This window comes from Aulonocara stuartgranti (genome assembly GCF_965226115.1).
Source record: "Aulonocara stuartgranti genome assembly, chromosome: 5".
Classification (NCBI taxonomy): domain Eukaryota; kingdom Metazoa; phylum Chordata; class Actinopteri; order Cichliformes; family Cichlidae; genus Aulonocara; species Aulonocara stuartgranti.
Window position 1 is genome coordinate 16,591,764 of NC_138943.1, and position 15,735 is coordinate 16,607,498.

At 40.2% G+C, this 15,735-nt stretch overlaps 2 protein-coding genes across 2 annotated transcripts; both read right to left on the bottom strand.

Annotated features, from left to right (window-relative positions):
- Positions 1-3,337: 3,337 nt before the first annotated feature.
- On the bottom strand, positions 3,338-9,007 carry twf2 (twinfilin actin binding protein 2). Its single transcript, XM_082533007.1, has 9 exons — positions 8,653-9,007; positions 6,304-6,482; positions 5,628-5,723; positions 5,436-5,540; positions 5,283-5,297; positions 4,973-5,098; positions 4,733-4,883; positions 4,348-4,469; positions 3,338-3,955 (listed from the first exon to the last, which is right to left on the bottom strand). The coding sequence occupies exons 1-9, from the start codon at positions 8,747-8,749 to the stop codon at positions 3,788-3,790; spliced, it is 1,059 nt and encodes a 352-aa protein (XP_082389133.1). The 5' UTR covers positions 8,750-9,007; the 3' UTR covers positions 3,338-3,787.
- Positions 9,008-10,593: 1,586 nt separating this feature from the next.
- wdr82 (WD repeat domain 82) lies at positions 10,594-15,683 on the bottom strand. Its single transcript, XM_082533844.1, has 9 exons — positions 15,314-15,683; positions 14,582-14,679; positions 14,012-14,078; positions 13,816-13,915; positions 13,572-13,688; positions 13,320-13,475; positions 13,114-13,183; positions 11,022-11,164; positions 10,594-10,788 (listed from the first exon to the last, which is right to left on the bottom strand). Exons 1-9 carry the CDS (start codon positions 15,472-15,474, stop codon positions 10,759-10,761), a joined length of 942 nt encoding a protein of 313 aa, XP_082389970.1. The 5' UTR covers positions 15,475-15,683; the 3' UTR covers positions 10,594-10,758.
- Positions 15,684-15,735: the final 52 nt, after the last annotated feature.

A 15,735-nucleotide genomic window follows, 5' to 3' on the forward strand; every position in this document is an offset into this window, starting at 1 on the left:
ATTGCAGCAGATAATTTCATAAGTTTGTGTGAGCAGGTTTGAGAAGGTCATAACACGGTGCTAAAATGTAAGAGGGAACAGCTGTGTGTGTGTGTGTGTGTGTGTGTGTGTGTGTGTGTGTGTGTGGTTTTATGAAGCAGGCAAACAGTTTTAGTGAAAATGTCAAGATGAAGAAGTGCAGATGTTCTAATTGAGATTCTTTTTTCTTTTTTAATTGCAGTGTAATTTTATAGTTGTTGCTTTTGAAAAGGCCACTGCAGTCACGGCACAAGTTTCTAGAAAGCCGGAAGCATGAAGATAAAGAGAAAGGCTGTGTGTGTGCGAGAGAGAGTGCGTGCGTGCGCGCGCGCGCGCGCGAGCTTCCTGTGTACGTGGAGTGCAGTTATTTTCTTGATCCGTGGACTAATTGTTTTTTTCAGTGTTAAAATGCCGTTGTTGGGGAGGGGGTTGTGTGTGTGCAAAAATTCCTGTTACTACCGTGGAAGACAAAAGAAATCTCAAGTAAAGAAACATCTGAAAGTCTAAAAACAGAAAATGTGGTTTTAGCTTTAAAGAACTTAAAATTACACTTCAGCTGTCAAAATACTTGCTAAATCATGTTCTAACCATCAACATCCGCTTTAGTGTAGACTTGAGGGCAGCATTTGTGGATTGCACTTCCCCATTTACTTGCACTTTTGCGCTCATTAATGCCGAGACACTAGTGCGCATAGTTTATGTGTTTGCCTGTTTTTGGATTAAGTCCTAAAAGAAAAAGCAGAAGGGATTCATACGTCTTTTTATGCTTCTCTTCAGTTGCACTACACTAAGTTGATAATAAAATATTTCAAAGTTACAGTCCTCTTTATCTTCAAGCTTCTCGAAGTCAGATGGGTTCACGTGTTGTTTCGGCCTATCCGAGAATATTATTGCACATCTTCTGTAACACCGCACCTACGCCTACTAAAAATCTCTTTTATTTGTTTATTTTAAACAGAAATTACTTATTTTCTTTCCAATGTTTTTAAAAAAATAAAGACAAAACACATGCATGTGTTTCTTAATGCCCCAGCCTTTGTTTGGCACGTTTGTCATATATTACCCTTTTTATACTGCAATAAAATTAATAGTCTGCCAGTAAGCATCAATAAATCTGATAGTAGGGCTACACTGCCTAATAAATCAGCTCTGTGTACTCGTTTTCTGTGCTGTGCAGTATTGCCATAAATTTGCATTGCCACCTGTTCACAAATGTATTCATTTTAAGAATTTCCAGCTGTAAATGACCTCTTAATTTTCACATTCCAGGACAAACATGCTTATCAGCAATAGCTCCAAAACCAACGCCCTAGCCAATTGCATATGTGCGTATGGAATATAATTTTCCTGTTTGAGCTAAGCTCAGGTCCTTAATATGAAGTAATATCAGGCCATAAAAATGTTATCTGACTACACACATTGTCACAATGCACAAGCACTGAAATGTGCTTGATGTGGAAAATATCCCAGTGACCTTTATAGTATCCTATCCTCATGAAACCCCAGCTCTGGTTTGGTTTGCATTTTCAATATATCCCAGCTATTTGGGTTATAAAAAAAGAAAAAAACCTAAGCATCATTATTTTTGAAAGTATGTCCTCGTAATTAAGTCAGCACCATTTAACTAAGTTTAAAAGGCTTTATTGAGCAGAATGAAGTGTAAGGTGCGAAAAGCCTGCATTTAATGCCTCCATATGACGATGAAGGATCTCAGGAGCATACATGACTCATGCAGGTGTGTAAAAGCCAGATTTTTCAGTGTAGTTTGTTAAAGTTGAGCTCCTTTTTCTTCCACATTCAGTTCCATTAAACATGATTGTCTAGTCTTGCATTCTGAAAAGAAAACGGATAACTTCCCTCATTTCTTAAATTTTCACAGTTATTGACTGATTTATTCATCGCATAATCCTGTCAGCTCTAATTGTAAAACATCTTTTCACAAAAAACATAAAACTTCACAAGTTCTTTACATGTTTTTTTGGTGAAAATCTTTATTTTTAAAAGAACTACGACTGCCACGTAAGTGCAATCAAATAACAGCACTGTATTCCCCCTCTGGGATGTGGTGGGCTAAAAGTTGAAATACCTAAACTTTGTACTGCAGTCCATTGTTTGAGTAAATGTACTTGATTATACTTCCACCACTAGAAAACGCGCCGCATACCCAGAACTTGCAATGATTTAGTAGTTGAGAGATGTCTCGGAAACAATGAATAACTGTTGTCCTGCGCTCAACTGAAGAAAAGAAGGCTCAAAAGGATTCTGAGAAAAGCTTTGCCTGGAATCAGCAACATAAATTCATCCGTGCTGCGTTGGGAGAAAAAAAAAACCTTGAGCATCCACATTTGTTCAGAGAAACAGTCCTGAAAAGAACTGCTGGCAGGCACTGACTAGAGAAATTGTTTGCTTTGTTTTTTTAACTGTTTGATTTAGTAGATTTAACTGACCAAAGCTGTGGCATTATTTTTGTGGATTTTTCTTTCTTTCTCCAAATAAATGTGATAATGTGTTACACTGGAGAAAACACAAGGCTGGCTTCATTAAAACTAAATCATGTCCATGACTATGCTGATGCAATGTTTTAAAGACATTAGCAGTGCTTTGGTGTAGGTAAGTTGGATGGCAGTGAGAGGTTGGTCGGTCAGTCCGCCCACTGCTTCAATCCAGGCTGAAGAACCTTAACGTCTGCTGGACTTTTTCCTCCTGCGACACCACGACGCTGGCTTTTGGGAATTTGTCTAAAATGCGTGAACAGTTTGGAGTGCGGCAAGTCAGCGTTCCTTTAAGTATCTTTAGTCTCAAAGTTTTTTTTATTGCTACAAAAACTAATGACATTTTCCTCAGCTGTAGTTAATTATTTGCAAGATTGCCCTAAATAAGCATTACACACACGCACCTGTTAAACAGCAGCACCCTTTGCTTGTAAGTCATGCTGATGCTCATAGTAGTGAAAGTATGATCAAAGGCACTACATCCACTCATTAGGGTAAATTCTGTTACTAGAAAACTTGACCTATATTAGAATAGCCATTCCACTCAGGAGTAACAATGTAACAATATAAACAATGTAGTAAATGGGATAAAGTAGCATTGTGTTTTGTGGAATAGTGTGGAAGACACAGCGGAAGAGGATTATGAAGAAACTGTTCACGGCGGGCCTTGGATGCAGATTTGTATGGTATGAATCCACAGGCCAGCGCTCAGGCTGAACTGATTTTTATCTAGTTAACGCGACACAGTGAGGTCTTTCAAAAGCCGGAGCTTGACTTCTCTTCACTGAAAAGTGCTGAGTGGAAATACCCTGAAGTGTAAACAATAGCACAGTATAAACAAAATTTTATTTTGAATTTCTTTTCATGTCACTTTTTTTTTCTCTTTTTAATTATGACTGTTCTTACAAACACGGTTGATACAAAACTTGTACTGGAGGCAAGATGACGTCTGAAACATTTCCCCATGCATTTCTAATTCAGTCCTTTTGTATCATATTGTAAACGGCAGAGTTATTTCATATTATTCAAGAACAGATTTGCTTTAAAAATAAAAATAAAATCACTATCTATCTTTCTGAATGCTCTTTGTCTGTAGTAAACTGATCCAGAGAGGCACAGTCAAGATAATTCATCAGAACATTTCCACTAAAAACAAATTTTCTGTGTATCACAATTGTTTCAACGCACAGACGGTAGAGGAAAGGCATCACTGTGTCCTAATGAGGTGTTAATGGGTCTGGAGGAAGAGAGGGGAAGTCCAGGATCTGCAGACAGAACTAGCTGTCCTGCACGGCCTCTTCTGTCCCCTTAATAAGCCGCTTGTGTCCCCTTTTTCCTGCAGGGCCTCGGGGCTTAGCAAAAGCCTGTTTGTGGGTGTGCTGCTTAGGATGGACCTCATCGTACAGAAAGTCGGCCGTCAGTTCATCTCCATCGTCGATCTCCAACTGCAAAAAATAGCCCCACCCCCCAAAAACGGGCTGTATTCAGAAGTTCATTAAAGATATTTCAGCTTGAAGTCTTAGAAATTCCATCAATACTGTAGTCAGGACTTCAGAGGCCCCAGAGGTGGTAAAGTCTTGTCATCTTAAAGAAAATTACTGCTTCAGTATACTTTATTTTTTAACAGTTATGAGATAATTCAGCTGAATAAATCCTAAATCCTGCATGTATGTGTACCAGTAAGATTTAAAATGAAGTAAACACGCTGCGTCTAAAACCACCAGACTCAAAAACAATGATCACGATGACATGATCTTAGCAGTAGCTACAACCCATTATGAAACAATGTTATCTAATATACCAACCCACCAGACCCATATCTATCCATCTGTTATACCTTTTTAGCGATTTCCAAATGGTAATCTTTCTCCACTTCCTCTAATAGTCTGCTCTTGCAGCTGGAGTACAGCATCCGCTCCTTAATGCTGCAGCTGTAGCCTGGCATGGAATATATGAACACTGGAGACAGGGAAACATTATGAGAGTTAATAAATACACATTTAAGATTCATTAAAGTGTATAGCCTCCACAAATAGAATTGGTATTTGGTCGCACTGCTCACAGTCTTTGTACACAGTGTAGCTTTGTTTTAAATCGTAATATCAAAAGCTTTCAATAAATATCCACAATAAATGTGGTGTCAGTGCCAGTGAGTGTACAGCTGTCTTTCCACAGAAACAAAATGCAGGAGGATTATCAGAGTGCAAGGATCAGTATCATACCGACAGATTCCAGGTAGTCCCCTTCATGGGAGTGTTTGTAAAGGAAGAAGTGGTATCTGGGAGTGTCTCTGGGAACTCTGCAGGGCAAATCTCGAGTTTCTGTCGGGTTAGAGTGGACCAGCTCAATTGTCTCCTTCTCTACATCCAGCCTCTGAAACACAGCGAACAAATGCACGCTAAAAGACCACTCCTCATATTAGTTTTTAAGGAACTCTGAAATATGAGCTAAAGTTGGCTCACCAGCTGCACGTAGTTGATGCGTTTTTGGGCGAGCTGCTGTAGGGCTCTTTTGGCTGCATCCTGTAAGGGAAACGCGAGGCCCTGAAGAGTCTGGTGCTTACTCTCAACGCTGATCTCTGTCGTCACCTGCAGAGGGCAGCAAGCAGAGGGGCATCTGTGTTTTCAAGCTTCTGGAAAACAAAATTCTCAAAGTGTTCAATATGTTCAATAGCAACACTTTCTGTGGCTGCAGGACTTTTGCAAAAAGGATAAGTTGGTATGACCACTGGATCACATTCATTCAGTATTACAGCAGAGTTCATCCACATACCTGTTTAACCCGGCCCTGAAAAGACAACCACAACAGTTATAAGTTCAATGTATGAAACAACCAGTCTGTAGCTCATGTTTCAGAAGAAGCAGCTCACATGCAAAGCTGTGTTGCAATAACGACAGTACGCCTGAAAGCTTGTTGACCTTTTACCTCTGTAATTTTGATCCTCTGGAGCTCCTGCTCAGCTAATGTGAGCGGGGCAGGAGCTGAGCAGGATGACACGTGGTGCTGGTAGCCCAGCAAGCAGATGTCCTCCTAGTGTTGAAAGCACAACAAGCAAGTCTTTTACAGGAAGCTGCCAAAACATGTCATCGGAAAGGTATAAATTTAGCTGGTCCTCACTTCGGTTGTGCCAAATAGCTCGTATTTGATGTGGCCACCGCCAAACTCCTTCTTCACTGTGGCCCGCGTGGCAGCATATAACATCTTTTGTTTCACCTGCAGCCGTCAGAGAGGGAAATGAATGTGCCAGCTTTAAAATCTGAAAGTGTGGAGTTTATGTTAAAGTGGTGGGCCCACATAAATAAGCAAGAATGATCACAGACAGTGCAGAGTTAGTTTAATGGAGATGAGGATCTATTCATTTATTGCTAGGATCTCCTAGCACTGAGATAGCCTTTCACAAATTAGGCATCTTTTTTTGTAAATAAAGTTTTTTTAAATTGTGTTTCACTTTATTAAACTTAGCTGTGTTTCATGTTTAATAAAGGCCTAATAGTATGCTTCAAATGTCTATATGGAATTATTCAGGTCATTGGGGTTCATTTTTAGAGGTGGCGGAATAGATCCAAATATCAACAGTATTGATACCAGTGCTGGTATTGATACTAGCATGATAGAATTGATGCATGGTATCGGATCAATATCAAAATTTAAGTTAAAAGGATGTTGTGACCTCTGCTTCAGTCTGTCACTACCCTCTACCCGGAGCAATACATCCTCTCATAAAAGCTCAGCAACTCTGTGTTCACGTGGCTTATTTTTTTGGCACAGAATAAAGAAAACTGGTATTTCTTACTGGAGACTGGTCTGGAGACCACGAAATAAAGACCCACTCGTAGCCCAGTGCATTCTGGGAGTCTAGGCGGTACAGGATGTAGCAGGGCTCCTGGTCATCGAGGAGAGGAAGCAGAAAGCGATCATAATCCTGGTCCCAGCTCTTCTCTGGCTCTCTGTAGGCCCCCAGCACCAGCTGCTCTGAAAATCCGACCACTACTCATCACATACCTCAGCACGGCCTTCACACAGCACATTCAGACGCTGTAGTCCACACTCACAGTAAATTTACACGAAGGATTCTTGTTTGTGATTATAAAGCAAGAGGGTGAAGTTGACCTCACTTGTTGCTGGCTAATTATTCAGCAGCATGCTACAGCAGAAGGTGCCTCTCTATTTATAGCACATGAGAAACGTTACATCTGACCAAATGTGTACTCTTTCGCTACTTTCCAACATTTCTGAAACACAACTCATTTTCAGGTCTGTGTAACAATTGCTATAAAATTTCTTAGAGATGAATAGCTTCTTACATTTCCAATCACGTCTCTCTCATTTTCAAAGAGCTAGAGCGCTTTTTTTTTTTTATAAACAACTAAAGCATGTGAAGAAAGACAGAACTTAAACTGAAAAGATTAATGGTTTGGTCTGTAAAATTTCAGAAATGTGCTCTCTGAAGCCATCCACTATCATCAGAAAGAGAAAACCGTGAGAAACACGCTCATTATTTCCTTCCTAAGATGGTTAGAATGGTCATATTACAGAAAATCAGCAATTTCCGATACAAAACTTGGATGTGGGAATAATGCGGACTAAATAACTTCATCCTATATAAAGCCACATGACTATTGTGATTCTGAGAGCCCCAACTGCTATGGAGAAAGAACAAGAAGAGCAACGGCGTGCTAAAAATATCTCTGGCTTCATTTCTGACTGACACAACGATAGCGGGTTAAATCTGTCCGTAGCAGTGACAAACACTCTGAAACGCACACATTAACCCAAAGTCTGATGTTTCTCAGGGGTGCAGGGGGATTTCCTGACTGTCTCTGGGGGCATGCTGCTATTCTGAGCTGTAAAGCATTCCAGCTCTGCACGCACATATTTTCCATCAGCCAGTCTCTCCCATCTCCCCAGATCCATATTAGTATAAAACTGCATTTAAACTATCCACTCGTAGGTGGAGGGCCTCGTCTTTTCTAGTCACTGGTTAGACTCCACCACTACTACAGAGGACACGACCGTGTGCCCTCCTGAGGCAGCAGTGATGAAATCAGCTTGAATGATCGTCTTTCTCTTTTTGACATTGGAACAAACACGAGAGGAGACCGGTGACATGGTTACTGCAGCAGTGTGCAACCGTGTCACGTCACTCCAAAATAGCACACGGAGTCATCCAAACGCTTTAGTCGGGAAGTAAAACAGGCCTGACGCCCTTCTGCTGAGTCTGTCCATCTGTGTCCTTCCAAATATTCAACGTGATAGGCACAGTCCACAAAGATAGCCCCCCCCCCCTGAAAAAAAAGGCCCAGAATGCATTCACCTTGAATCAAATTACAGCGTGGCATTGATCAGATACCAAAAACAAGGCGTAAACACATCATGAACATTTCTGTCTGCCTCCATAATCAGCCACCCGGACACCTATTGCCAAACTGACTGTTTCCACAAGCTGCTCAGCTGACACGCTGAGTGACTGCTGTCACACAACAGCTGCCAACAGTCTGCTTTTCCTAGACGTCAGACACGGAGTGTTGCAATTCCCAACTTTGTTTTTTGCTTTCATCCACAGATGACTTGAAGATCTGAGAAACCATCATCAGCTATGAAAAACCCAGAAGGTTGTTAGGAACACATTTACTGCCGATTTCAGGGTAATTCTAAAAGTCCTGCTCAAATGTTTTCAGGCTCGTCGACCCTCCTGGCCTCTAAGAAAAAAAAAGGGAGTCCTTTACAGGAAACAAAGTGTAGCTGTTCATAGATGATCAGGGAGATAACTTATGATTAGTGGTCACAAACAGACGTCAATGATCTAGCCCTCTAGCAATAAGACAAATGATCAACTGCTTACATTTTTCTTTCCATGACTTTCTCCAACTAAAATCATCCTGTGCTTCATCTCAGTTTAGCTGGTTTTCAGACAAACCAGAGCAGCTAAAAAGCATCACCTCAGGCTTCAGAATACTGCGATTTACATTTTTAAACATTAAATAGAACTAACAATTTGTTTATGAAAGAAGAAGAAATCTTAGTTGCGTCTGTAGCTCAGTTTCAAAGGAGACAGAAGAAGAGTTTTGGTGTGTTCAAAGAGACACAAAAACAAGGTTTTTATTTTCGGCATCTCCATTCTACACTGTCCTTGGTCACTCACCGTCTTGGATGCGCACCTTGATGAGGCGCACTGTTCCACCTCTTGCCCTGGCCAAGAACTGCCTCAACTCTGGTGTCACCACAAGTGCAAGAAACATGGCGGGTCAGCTGTGTTTTTCTCCCGCCAGGGGCTGGCTGTAGGATGAAGACACAGAAGCAGGAGACAGAAGTGAAAGCTCCACAGGGCCAGGCCGAAATTATTCAAGTCCAACCAAAGTCCGGCGTGTACGCGTCCTTCGCTTGATCGATGAGTACGAGGACAGAGCTCCTGAAGAAGAGGATCACTGTGCGTCTGGGTTTGTTGAAAGTGTGCGACAGTATGAGAAGGGACATTGCTCAAGTAACTAGGACAGTATCATGTGCACAGAGAGAGAGAGAACCTGATCACCTCTCCTAAATTTAGCTCCCACTGAGTAGCTACGGCCTGTGAACAGCCCACCACACACCAAGACCAAGCAGTGGAGCAAGAGAGCATGACCTCCAGACCTGATTACCAACTTCTGAATGACTGAAGAAGTTATCTTTACAAAGAAAAAGGTAAATATTTACTGCTGCGGGCAAATTATCGGTCACAACGCAGGACTGTGTAGGATGCTGTTGTTTTACCATTAACACATGTGGGACTGAACCATACCAATGCTATACCTATTAGTAGAATTTAACACAAAAACAACAAAATATTATAAACAATTTGAGTTACGGTGTGAAAAACTGCCCATTAATGTCTCAGATTGTGAAAGATGTTTTTGTAGCTCTAAATACCTGGTCACGCCAACAGCACTCTCCTAGTCTGAGAAACATATTTTAAATCTGACAAGTCGAGGCTAAAAATATCTCCAGCTGTTTGTGCTACATCACATTACACCTGAAAGTCAATCTCAATTCAAAGTTGAAACAAAAATAAAAACCCAGCCCCGCACTAGCTCAAATTCTGTCAGTACGGTGTGCAAACATCATAAAACACCTCATAAAATATATTGTGATTGAAAACGATCAAATTCAACTAATTTTCCTTGTGTCTATTTGAACTGTCCTTCTGGACAAACACGCCAAAGAAAACCCTCGTTAATTGAGTTTAAAGTCATACTTTTGTAAATATATATCTTAATACACTCATCCAGCCATGACTGGTACACCTGCTCAAATGATCATTTACAAAACTTTCTAATGAGCCAGTCAATGCATTTAGGCACATAGACTTGGTGAGGACGACCTGATGCAGATTACAGTGAGCATCAGAATGCATAAGAAACGTGATTTTAAGAGACTGATTGTAGTTTTGTTGTTGTTGGTGGCAGACAGGCTGGTTTTCCCACACAGCCATCTCTAATACAAAACAAACAAAAACGACAGGCCTCATAGATACTTGAGGTGAAGGACCAGAATGATTTCAGCTGGCAGGACGGCCAACAGTAACTCAATACAACCAAGGTATGCAGAAGAGCATGTCTGAACACATCACCTTCAAACCTTGAAGCAGATGGCCTACAGCCATCTGTGTAAAGACTACGAAATGTTTCCTGGTGCTTAAGGCTCCTGGTAGTGCCCCTCCACCACAGCCCGATTAAGTATTGCTGCTACACAATGTCAACCCCTTTGTGACCACATCTTATGATAGCTGCCTCCATGATTATAACACACTGTGTCACAAAGCTCAGATCATCTCAAACTGGTTTAAACTGGCCTCCACACCTTTAGGATGTGGTGCAGACAAATGTGCTCCAACTGTGTGACGCCGTCTTTGTAATATGAACCCAAATCTCTACTGATACTGTTTTCAGCACCTTGTTGAATTGATGCAATAAAGAGTTAAGGTTGCTCTGAAGGCAATAAGGGGCTCCAACCTGGTACTACCTAATAAAGTAGGCAGTGATTGAGGAACCCTCCCATTCTAAAAATCCAACTCATTTCAAAATCACAGACACAAAAACCAAAAACAAACTTCTTAGAAACTCTTTAATGTTAAATAGAAAAACATTTATAAAAAAAAGAATGCACAACTGATCATTTCTGTAAAGTCATTATTTACAAATTTCATCTCATTTTTCACACAGGTCCATACGGAGCTGACTGCGATGACCCCTGCTGGTTACTCTGCTTCCCGTCATCATTCATCAATGGTGGGGAGCCAGAATGCCTGAAAGATTAAATATGAACAATTCTGGTTACATTTCATCAATATGAAGCCGTTTGCATGCCAGCAGTACAAAAGAATAAACAGGCTTTTATTTTTTTTTAATTTCTTTTAAATAAATGGATACTGGTAACTATCCCACAGTTCAACCCCAGCATAAAAATTAAGACCAAGCAGAGCTACATTCTCTGGGCTGTTGTCTTTTCAACTAAGCCCACATTGCTGCTTCCACTGACCATGTTAGAGCATGCGCTTGCAAACGTCATGAACTTCGGATTGAACTGCAGGCAGGTAATCGGGCCCGTGTGCTTCCCGTCTAACAAAGCCACCTTCATTCCACTCTCGGCGTTCCACACGTGGATCTTTCCGTCCTCGGAGCCTGAAACAGGTGTGCAGAAATGTGATAAATGTTCAGCCTGTCTCCTATGATCTCACACTGTTTTAACAATTGTCTTAATTTCATTTAAGGTGGATTTTAGTGCAAAATCAAATCTCATTTCTGTTCTGCTAGTCCTGAGTGAGATCAGTATAGAACCTACACTTTTGGTTATGGTGTTAGTGTTTATACGTGTGCCCCACAACCACCACCTTGAAGTCTGTTGATTGTAAATATCACAGGTAATTATTTCTTTCCTGATCAATTAATCTTTCATGATGATCCTCATTAGCAATTGATATCAGACACACACAAACTCATGATGCTGTATATTATATATTAATGTTTTAAGTCCAAGTGTGTTCTAACTCTATCCATTACTAATGCTTAATTTCATTCAACATGTCTCTGGTCCCCCACATACAAAAGGTCACACCTTGGATGTTGTTTTCTCTCTTGGCCTTAATATCAGTAATTTATGTGTTAATGATATTCATTTGATTGTTTATTGCTGTGCATTTTTTAAACCTTAGTTTTCCTTTGGACCCAACACCAGTTAAATGTAGAATCGTAAAGCCAGTTATTACTCAGGATGTTGCTCAGAAGTTCTCTCATTTGTTTAATCCATCTTTGCTGAGGGATTGCCCTGATGTTGCTACATGTTTTAATAATCATTGCTCAGTTATTCTTAAAATAGCAGCACCAATAAAACCTGCCTTCATACCACTAACAAAACTCACTTCATGGATAAATGAATCAATTCGTAAATCCAAAAGAAACTGTCGTAAGGTAGAACGGCTGTGGAAATCCACTAACCTCGAGGTTCACAGGCTCCACCTAAGAAAACTTTGGCTGGAATATTTTCCTAATCTTATTTCTTCATATAAGAAAAATTCTAAGGTCCTGTTTGAAACAATAAACTCTTGTCTTTCCTGTGATCCCCACGATACCTGTGTCCTCTAAAGTTGACAATAATTACTTTTTAAATTTTTTTATGATTAAACTCAATAATGTCAGAGCAAGCAGATCAATCACCAACCTGACTCAGCAACAGTGAATGCAAGAAGTAAAAATGTAAAACTTGTGATCTTAACTGTCACTGTTGTGTATTTGTGACTCGCTAAATAAGCTATCTGCAAACCACCGACTGGACACCATCCATGAAAGTGCTGTGGTGGTATTTTTAAGTGGAAATACACCACGCACTGTGCAGTGCTGCTTGTCATGCATGAATGGCTCTACCTTGCCAGGGCACAAAACCTGCTTTTCCTCACTTTTCCTAGAATCTCGAGAGTGAAATCACTCCCAGCTATGACATCTGACTTTCGAGGTAAATAGAATGCAGAGTCAGCTTTGGGTGTGTGCTGATATTGTGATAGTGTCATTATGACATCAAGGATTTTTTCCCCAGTTATAAAAGAGTGGATTACTACAGTAATAAAGGCACTATTAAATAAAATGTGTTATATATGTTTTTTGTACACAGGTGTCTCTCTATTAAAAATAAGTTGCCCCATCTATTTGTAATAATAATTCCAGCTGCATAAAAACAAAAACAAACAAGCTTTTATTATGGTGTTAAGTATTCAAGGCAATGAGTGGTAAACTGCATGTCGAAAACATTATTCGATTGGTTTACGCAATTCAGTATTCTACTAATTCTACAAATACATATGCAATAAGGTTAAAAAAACGTTAATACTAAAAGTACTGACAATAAGAAAAGAAAAAAAAAATCAAGTTTGCACTGGTGCAACCTGTTAGTAAATCTGGTGTTCAAAATGCAGAATGTGCGCCATGTATCGTTAACAGACTTCAGGGGTACGTTTCTGTACATCTGTTAATTTGCTTATTTACATGCTACTTACATATAAATCAAACTAACAAATATATGCAATAAAAGATTTTATTCTAAACATTAAGGCAAGACAGAAGCGGTCATCTTAACTTACCTATCATAACAAACTGAGAATCAGGAGTGAATGAAGCCTCCAGTGTTACACCTTTACTGTTGTTGTAACCCTGAGTGTACATGAACAGTATATTCAGTTATACATGTTGAATCCATTTTACTGGATTGGTTTTTATTTTTCACATTTAAACACTTGAGCTTTATTTTATCCAGTAATTTTTTGTGTTGTAATAACTTGTCTCTTACCCCAAAGGAGTGAAGCACAGCACCCTTAAAAGCATCTAAGATGCGCAGAGCTCCACCATTAGTAGAGAGAAGAATGAGCTTTCCATCATTGCTAAACTTCAGTCCTGTCCACTCACATGTTCGATCATACTGAAGCTTAAAGGTTGCAAATGGACCCTGTGGACGATAGGTGACCACTCAGTACTTTTCCCCCCAATAAAAAACGAAACAAAACAAAAAAAAAAAAGTCTCTAATGAATTAATGCCTCTTACCTTATCAAACGACCGCAAATCATAAAGTTTAACCATTTCTGAATTTATTCCAGCAGCAAAAATCAGACCCTCTGGGTCAAATGAGCAAACTGGCTTTCCCTGCAGGTGCATCAGACCCTGAAATTTCAAGGTGACATGATAAAGCCGGTGTCAGTTATACAGCTCTTCTCCAATATTAAACAATAGGTTGCATACAGGTATAACAACATTTGGAGCTCACCTAACTACAACCAAATATACTCACCTGACAGTTGGGTGATCGCAGATCCCACAGTCTGATTGTTTTATCTAATGAGCCAGAAATAAATGTGTCATCCACAGGAGACATGGAGAGAGATGTCACTCTGGTCACAAAACAAACAAAAAAGAAAAAAAAATTACAACAGGGTAACCTTGAATGTAACACTGCAATTCAAACCAAAATAAAATCCAGTTCTCACCTTTTGTTATGCCCCGGAAAGTAGCGGATGTATTTGTTGTCATGAAGGGACAAGTACCGAATAGTGTCTTGGAGAAAAAGACAAACATAATCAAAAAAGGAGGAGAAGCCCACAGCCAAGTTATACATTAAACAAGACAGCAAGAGCAAAACCCAAAACATGTTGTCTTCCACGCGTGAAGTTTATTACAGGTCGATCTGATGAGGAGACTCAACCTTGGGCAAGGCAGTCACTTGTACAGTTAGCTCCTGTATTGGGCAGAATCACAGACCCTCAAACTGTACAAACAACTACCTCAGACCAAAGTGAGCAGTCAGTCCAGCAGTCATCAACTGGATGCAGCAGCCCGTCCACGCCAACCATCGAAACACATATCATCTTACCTTAAATGTGATAACTTCAATGTTAAATGCACAACAAACATGCCTCCTTGTTTACTCCTACACTGCTGTTGTTATTATTTTGACCATGTGAGACATCTTATTACATAAAAAAAACCCTCAAGCCTACTACACTACCAAGCAAAAACTACAAAAAAAAACAAAAAAAACCACTTGTGCATCAACATACCATCGATTTTGTTGGAACTGTAGACCACAGTGTTTGCAGCATGTGTGTACCTGATCAGATCCACGCCATACTTTTTACTGTAGAGAGTCCTCTTGGGTCTGCAAACAAACAACCATATGGACTTTTAAAATAACCCCTTTGTCAGTGAAGAAACACACCAAAAACATTTCATTAAAACTGAGCATTGTGCTCTTTATCTTAAGTGTTTATGTACTGCATCAGTTTAAGACAAAATAACTTTACTGTCTCCCGTAGGGGAAATATGGGATGAAGCAGCTGCTGCACGAAACCCTCCCAAAAAACACCACCAACAAAAAGAAAGACAACGCAGCAAAAGGGCACACGGTTCCTAGCAATGAAGGATTTCTCTGTCATTCAGTCATGAGCTTTTACATTTATCGGTGATTATATTTACATAAGCGGACCCTGTAAATCCTACCAGAGATCATCAACACAAACCCATCAAAAACACACACATACTGAGAACAGTCCTTTCAACGTTAAGGGTTTGGTTCGAGCAATGTGACTATATATTTATTTGCTAATATAGTGCATAACTGCAGACACTAAATCTAACAGATTTATTGTTAATTTGATGTTGCTTGCACTCGGACAATTTTACGCTGAGCATTAACGCAGTGCAGCACAGGCCTCGCTAGTTAGCATAGCAAATAGCTAACGTCAAAAAACAGCAAAGTAAAAAAAAATAAAATACGGAGAACTCGCTCTTACTTTCCCTCCTGGCAGTCATACAAGACTAGCGAGTCATCGTCGCTGCTGGAAATAATCGTTTCACCATTCGAGCTGAAGTCGAAGCAATTAATTTTGTCTGTGTTTTCGCGAAACACTTTAGCAACCCTGAAGCTCCGCAGCACATTGTCCGTTAGCTTCATGATGGCCTGTCTGTGTCTGAGGGTAAGCGCGCCCTCGTTTTGATTTAAATCGAATCACTAGTGTCACTTGTGTAATCTTTACAAATATATGAGCTGCGGAGATGTGAAAGGGGTCTTTTTTCCTAAAAGAAGGATCTTTCAAACACAGCGACAAATCCCGCCTGGGATACTTCTCTGTCCTCGGCGGAGAGGAGGAGGAGGGAAAAGCGCCGCTTTCGCCACGTCAGTGACGCGCATATATATTCGTCACCTGACAAACTC

What these genes read in the sequence shown, in the direction of transcription:
- twf2 (XM_082533007.1), bottom strand. Translation starts at nt 8,749, where the DNA reads ATGTTTCTTGCACTTGTGGTGACACCAGAGTTGAGGCAGTTCTTGGCC. An exon ending in GGTCTCCAGACCAGTCTCCA is followed by an intron (nt 5,724 to 6,303) that starts GTAAGAAATACC and finishes TGACGGCTGCAG; the next exon opens with GTGAAACAAAAGATGTTATA. An exon ending in GGACTACCTGGAATCTGTCG is followed by an intron (nt 4,470 to 4,732) that starts GTATGATACTGA and finishes CCCTGTCTCCAG; the next exon opens with TGTTCATATATTCCATGCCA.
- wdr82 (XM_082533844.1), bottom strand. Translation starts at nt 15,474, where the DNA reads ATGAAGCTAACGGACAATGTGCTGCGGAGCTTCAGGGTTGCTAAAGTG. An exon ending in TTTCCGGGGCATAACAAAAG is followed by an intron (nt 13,916 to 14,011) that starts GTGAGAACTGGA and finishes TTTTGTGACCAG; the next exon opens with AGTGACATCTCTCTCCATGT. An exon ending in ATTTGCGGTCGTTTGATAAG is followed by an intron (nt 13,476 to 13,571) that starts GTAAGAGGCATT and finishes TATCGTCCACAG; the next exon opens with GGTCCATTTGCAACCTTTAA.